At 54.5% G+C, this 6,647-nt stretch overlaps 1 protein-coding gene across 1 annotated transcript; it reads right to left on the minus strand.

Annotated features, from left to right (window-relative positions):
* Positions 1-351: 351 nt before the first annotated feature.
* On the minus strand, positions 352-5,418 carry LOC119038506 (sialic acid-binding Ig-like lectin 5). The gene is given in 10 exon segments (XM_053659752.1): positions 352-814; positions 1,449-1,509; positions 1,860-1,950; positions 2,249-2,533; positions 2,621-2,872; positions 4,092-4,136; positions 4,341-4,610; positions 4,817-4,835; positions 4,837-5,201; positions 5,268-5,418. Coding segments are annotated over 9 exon segments (1,389 nt in total). The 5' UTR covers positions 5,305-5,418; the 3' UTR covers positions 352-814; positions 1,449-1,484.
* Between the last annotated feature and the right edge of the window lie 1,229 nt (positions 5,419-6,647).

Genomic DNA, 6,647 nt, shown 5'->3' on the forward strand with positions numbered 1-6,647 from the left:
TTGGAATCTCATTTTTTTCTTGTTTTTTTTCTCTTGGGTGGTCTGCCTTTTCCTCATTGATTTTTGGAAGATCTTTAAACAGTCTTCATTTACTCTGGATGAACCCTTGGTTACGTACATGTACTGGAAAATCTCTTGCCAAGGAGTTACATTTAGGAAGAGAAATGTTTTTAAATAATACAAGCTCCTCTCCACGCAAAGAAGATAACGCATGTTCTTAAAATTGTCAGCCAAACAGAAGATAGAGGTAGAGGCAAAGCATTAAAAAATAAAAAAAAAAAAATAAAAGTGACATCTCTGTTCCATCCTGAGGTGAACTTAGCACATAACAATGTCCTTAATGCAAATGGTGCATGTTTCATCACCTAACAATGTAGGTCATCAAATTATCCCCCATGTTACAGAGCAGGAAACTGAGGCACACAGAGGTGAAGTGACTTGCCTGCTGGAACACCCTCAGTAAGTAGCTGGGCCTGGATTCGAACCCAGAAATCTCCACAACTTCAGTCACTCCAAGGAACTTCAGGTTTCTATTCATGACCTTTGGCTCAGAGGGCTGTTAACTGTTTAAGAATCAGACCCTGACACACCTTCTTTGCAGAAATGCTTTCTCTGGGCTCCCCAGCCAGCTACTGCGGGTGGGGGTGCACCATCATTTCCGGAGCTTGACCTCAGAGTACGGGGTCTCCTGTGCCTGAGGGTTGTGTGGTTTCATGTTGTGGAAACTGAGAGCAGCGTAATGGAGCTCATGCTCAGAGGGGGAGGCGGCCGGTGCTGGGGGCAGGTGGTGGGAGGAGGGTGCATTCAGGTGACCCTGAGTGGGAGGAGAGAGGGGTGTCTGAGCTGGCCTTTGGGGTCTGGAGACGGGTACTTGGGGCTTGGGGGTCTCATTCATTTGTCCATTTCACACCCATTTCCTGAGGATTCACTCACTCACTCATTCACTCATTTATCCATTTGTACCATTAACAAATTTTATCACAAAATTTTGTGCTTATTACTGATCTCACATAAAACTTATGACCCCTCCTCATGGATATGACTGTTATCTCACTTTACAGATAAGAAAGGTGATCTCATGTTCCTTCCTACTTTTTCATTGTAAGTTATAAACATTTTTCATATTGCATTTCTGTTAAACTCGATGATGTTAGTGGTGGGAGCACCACAGCTGTGTGGGGAATATTCCGGGAGGGGAGGTGGAGTCAGGGACCCAGGGTAGTGGTTGAGGGCTTGGCCAGACAGGAAGCAAAGGAGAAGGGCCTTCCTCCAAGGGAAATGGGTCAGGACTTGGCCAGTTGCAGGTTCTGAGGGATGCGGGAGAGGACAATCCTCAGATCTGACGGGCTCTGTCAGAAAACCTGGGGGAGGGCCCAGTTTGGGGGCAGAGGAGGAGCTCCTGTGTTCACCACAAGGACACTGGGTGGAATGTGGACCTCGGCACTCACCTGGGAGATGCCTTCCTGGCTCTCTGCCTTCTCTGCCTATTTCTTCCTGCAGATCCTCAGTCTGAGAAGAGAGAAGGGGCCTTTCAGCCCAGCAGGCTCCCACCTGGGGCCTGGCAGGGCTTACTGAGGCAGGTGTGGAGGCTGCTGCCTGGCTGCAGGGACCAGGACGGGAGCACACGCCCCTCCTCCCAGACAGCTGCAACCAGGTGTTGGGAACACAGTGCACCTGGCCAAGGTGCCAGGAGGCTGGCTTCTTGTCACCGCATCAACTTGTGGCCCATCTTCCTGGATTGACCACCTTGTCACCACTCTGGGCTTTCAGGTTTGGAGATTCTGTGGGTCCCCACCCCCACACACCACCACCTCCACCTCCTGAGGCCTCTGCCCAGCCTGGGGTCACGACCCACTCACATGATGAGGCCCAGGCAGACGGCCAGCAGGACTGTGGCACCAGCTCCCCCGACAGCCCCCTGAATCACTCCTGTCCTATGTCCTGGTCTCCCTGCAGAGACGAGACACCTGGGGTGAGCTCCTCTTTCCCTAAGCAGGTATCTGAGCATTCCGCCTTCTCAAACCCATGCTGATCAGTGTGCCCAGTCCCATCCAGGACCCCTTTGTCCCCCCCCATTCATATGACTGCAGCCTCCAGGCCCCCCAGCCCCCTCCCCAGCCACATGTCTTTGGGGCCTGGACTTCAGTGCTTCTTTTCCTAGAGTCTGGACACTTTCCCTCCCACTCAGTGTGTTCTAGGGTCCAGGGTTGTGCACCCCCTCCCTGGGCTTCACCAGGCACACCCTGACCTGGCAGCAGCAGGACAGTCACTGTCTCCTTCCCGTGGGCGTTCTGGGCCTCACATCTGAGCCTGAGGTTGGATGTCAGCTCCCCACGGACGCTCAGGGAGCTGTTGGCCCAGGGCTCTGCTGAGTGGAAGGTGACTGTGTGGGAGGCATTGCTGTGGTTCCCCTCCAGCAGGCCATCCCTCAGCCACCAAAGCAGCGAGGGGGTGGGCTGGGCTTTCGAGGAGCAGCTGCAGTGCAGACCCCCATCCTCCCACGAGCAGGAGGGTCCCTGCAGCTGTGGAGGGTCTGTGGGGAGAAACAGGGGAGGGATCAGATGAGACCCTCTACCCCCCAAGATCCCAGGCCCCTACCCACAGGTGTGTCCCTACTCACTCTTGACACTGAGGGTCACAGACACTTCCAGAGAAACTGACTGGAGCTGCTGAGCTCGGCAGATGTATTTCCCATAGTCCTCCAGTTCCACTTGGGGCAGCATCAGGACCCCTTGGTTCGTGGACTCCAGGGTCAGGCTGCCCCGGGTCCACCTTGTACTGGTGGGCGGGTTGCTGTCAGCTTTACACAGCAGGTGCAGGGACTTGCCCTCCTGGACTTGGAGAGATGAGCCATTGGCCAGAGCTTCAGCAACTGGAAAGACAGAGAGGGAGTCAAGCCCCAGCTCTGGTTAGGTTTCCCTCGGTCTCCTTCTCTCCCCGTCTGCACGTCTGCCTCTCTGTGGCTCTGCCTCTCTCTGCATCTCCCTGGCTCTTCCTCTCCATCTCCCTCTTCATCCATATGTCTCTCTCTCTCTCTCTTTGTTTCTATATTTCCCACTGTTTCTGTCTCATCATCTCTGTGCTCTTTCTCTCTTTCCCTCCCCCCCCCTTAGATTGTGTACATCAGTTTCTTCTCTTCCATAATCCCGTGGGCTCTGCCATCTGAGTTCAGCCCCAAGATCACAGCCTCTGCAAGGGGCTGCTGAGTGTTTGGTTGGACCACCTAGGTCCCCAGGCCTTCTGCCTTGACCACCAGTGCCAATGCAGACCCCAGATTTCTCTGTATGAACCTTGACATTTACGTCTGTCAACACTGGTACACCATGACCTGCCCAATTCAGCTGTTCTCACAGCTCACAGTCTCATGGATGAGATGCCCCAAAAGGGGGTTCTCACAGAGCAGTAAGACCCACTTTGTGATGGGGGGTTAACTGCATTGAGGGAGCCCTGAGGACGGGACTTGAATGAGACTGGCAGGTCAGGGAGGGCTTCCTGGAGGAGGAGAGGTTAAGCAGAGCACAAGAAGGGGAGGGAACTGGCCAGGCGATGGTGCTGGTATGGAGGACACTGTGGGAGGATGGCACACAGCACAACTACCACCAGGGTGGTGCGTGGCCCTGCCTGCTCCCAGAGGAGCAAGTAGTCCTGTGGGGCCCGACTGTGTGGCCATGTTGGGGGTGTTTACATGAGGCTGCTGGCAGTAATCAAGGGAGATTTAAAAAATAGTATTACAAATTGCCCTTTATAACAATAGTCACAGATGTAAAGTACAGAAGAGGGAATATAGTGAATAATATTGTAATAACTATGGATGGTGCCAGAGGGGAACTAAACTTATACCTTTGTAAGTTCTATGAATGTCTGGCCACAGTGCTGTGCATCTGAGAACCTCATGCAGTGTCCCGTGAGGGGGTCAAGGTCAGGAGGCCAGGTTGTGAGTTGAGAGGGAGTGAGTAGGGGGCCTCTCCCCTCTGCTCTCCTCTCACCTGGCGTGAGTCTGTCCCCCAGGTGAGTTCTGAAATCCCAGCTCTGCTCTGCAGGGCACAGGGAGACCCCCTTCCACCCCCCAGACAGGAGAAGATTCTCCTTACCTGTACCTTCTGTCAAGGACACAATGGTCAGGTTCCGGAGAGCATCTGGACAGACAGACATAATTGTTCCCTTCAGAGTGGCAGAATGGTGGGCATTGGCCCTTTCCACCCACCAACATGGTACACAAAAAACGGGTGAAATTGGGTGTCCTCCTTCCTTCTTCCCAGGCCCCGCTTCCACAGTTCAACCCTATGCCCCCAACTCCATCCGTCCTCAAGGACTGGTGTCCTCACTGGGTGCGTACTCACAGGTCACATTGAGCTGGACGGTCCTCTCCCTGATCTCACCACCAGGCATTTTCACCCGACAAGTGAGGTTGGTGCCGTGGTGCTGGGGCTCTGGTGTGAGGGTGAGCACTGAGAAGTTGGGAGTCCTGAGATCCAGGGGTATAAAGTTGTCCCCCATCCAGGAGAAGATGGGTGGTGTCTGTGTGTCACAGGCCCATGACACTGTACAGGTAATCTTGTTGGGGTGGCCAGATTGTAGGGTCCTCTGGATATGGATGTCAGGTACTGGATCTGGAGAAGAGAGAGAGAGACCAAGGCACTGGAGGTGGGGTCCCCAGGTGTCCCTCTAACTGCAGCCTCAGTGCCAGGCCAGCCCCAGGGTCCAGTCCCCATTGGTGCCCCTGAGTCCTTCCCAGGATGAGGAGAATCAGGTTCTGTCCTAGCCCAGAAGCCCTCAGGACCCAGACACGTGTCCTCACCTTGTCCCTGTTTCTTACCTGTCACTTGAACAGAGAGCTTGATTGTGTATGTAACTGTGTTTCACAGAGGATCCTTTCTCCACCCGGAAAAAGTATCTTCCTGTGTCTCCTCTCTGTGCGTTTCTGATGTGCAGGGAACAGTTGTAGGTCTGTGGATCCCCAACAAGGTGCAATAGACCAGTGGTCTGGTTCTTCACTTTACGATTGGGGTTGTTTTTGGCCCCAGGAGCATCCTTGTTTGTGTTGGTCCCTTCCTTGAGCCAGTAGCCATGAGCTGGGGTAGACTCGTTCCAGCCTTTCTTGGAGTAGATCACAGTGCAGGGCACAGAGACACACTGGCCCTCCTGCAACGTCACAGACCTCGGAACTTGTAGCCAGAATTCTTCATCCTCAGCCAGGGACCCTGTGGGGAAAGACCAATCAGCCACAGCCTCCACCCCAGCCCACAGGCTCCCCCTGGGGCACTCACCTGCCCACAGCAGGGCCAGCAGCAGCAGCAGCAGCATCTCTGGGGTAAGTGTCAGGGTCTTGGTGTCACAGGACTGAGAGGAAGTCCCAACAGGAAGCCAGGGGGAAGGGAGAAAGGTGACAATCTGTGAGGAGGAAGTGGGCAGCCCCAGTGGGAGAGCCGGCCCAGCCCTTGGAGAATAAGCACTTCCACTTTCCACATGGCATCCTGTATGTCCCTATGCACAGAGGAGGACCCACCCTACCTCTCTCAATTTCCTGTCCTCCCCTGTCCCTCTGTCACTGCTGTCCACTCAGAAAAGCAGGGACGGCTTCTGTACAATACACAGATCAGTCCCCTGGGAGAGGGACTCAGGAGGGGCTGACAGGGGAACGAGAAGGCATGAAATGTTACAGAGCTCTTCAGGTGAGACAGTTGGTGATGGACGAATGAATGAACACACTGCCCACCAGAGCATCTACTCTCTCAGGGGCATGGAGTCAAAGTGGAGACAATGGCAGCCTTGGTCCTTATTACTGAGAGTCACCCTAACACCCGAGGGGGCAGAGGGACCCCAGTCCACACCAGCTCCAGGTGGTCCTGGGTGTATTGGTGGGAGCACAGGCCGGGGCAAGTAGGAAACTCAGTTCCTCTGGGCAGCTCCCATGTGATAGTAGCCAGAGAGGACAGGATCAGGACTTTGAGGGGGTCAGCAGCCTGTGACCCCACAGGTGGTCTCAGCTGGCTGACCTGCTTGGAGCCCCCCTGCCCGGGCATCCCTGGTGTTGATTCACAGCAAAATGCCAGCAGATGCCTTTGGAGTCAGGTGGGCCTGGCTCTTCTGCCCTCCAAGCCTCACTTTCTTCATCTGTCACAGGGAGGCCTCACAGTCCCCAACCCTGGTCGTCTGTGGGGAACCCTAAGTAAGGGCAGGTGCTGGCCTTGACCAATCTTCAGTGTTCACTCTGAATCCAGTAGATGTCTCTTGATGGCCATCTCAGCCCAGGGCTTCCTCAGTGGAGGCCTCCAGGGTGGGGTGAGGGGTGCAGGCTTTCCAGGCAGACGTCCCTGGGCTCCAGCCTGGCTCCCTCCTGCTCACTGTGCTGCCTGGGGAAAGGCCTCACTGCCTGTGCACAGCCGGACGCCCAGGCTCAGGAGGTGCTGTGGGCTGAATTCTGTCACCCCCAAAATTCATTTGTTTGTGTTGTGGCCCCCACTACTCCTGAATGTGCCTGGTGTTGGAGATGGGTCTTTTAGGGGGATGAAGGAGAATGAGGTCACTAGGGTAGATTCTCATCAAATAGAACTGGTGCTTTAATAAGGAGAGTTTAGGGCACAGACAGGCACAGAGGAGAGACTGCAGGGGAAAAACCATCTGCAAACCAAACAGAGAAGCCTAAG

The sequence above is a fragment of the Artibeus jamaicensis genome, unplaced genomic scaffold (assembly GCF_021234435.1).
Source record: "Artibeus jamaicensis isolate MK-2021 breed Jamaican fruit bat unplaced genomic scaffold, CSHL_Jam_final scaffold_804, whole genome shotgun sequence".
NCBI lineage: Eukaryota > Metazoa > Chordata > Mammalia > Chiroptera > Phyllostomidae > Artibeus > Artibeus jamaicensis.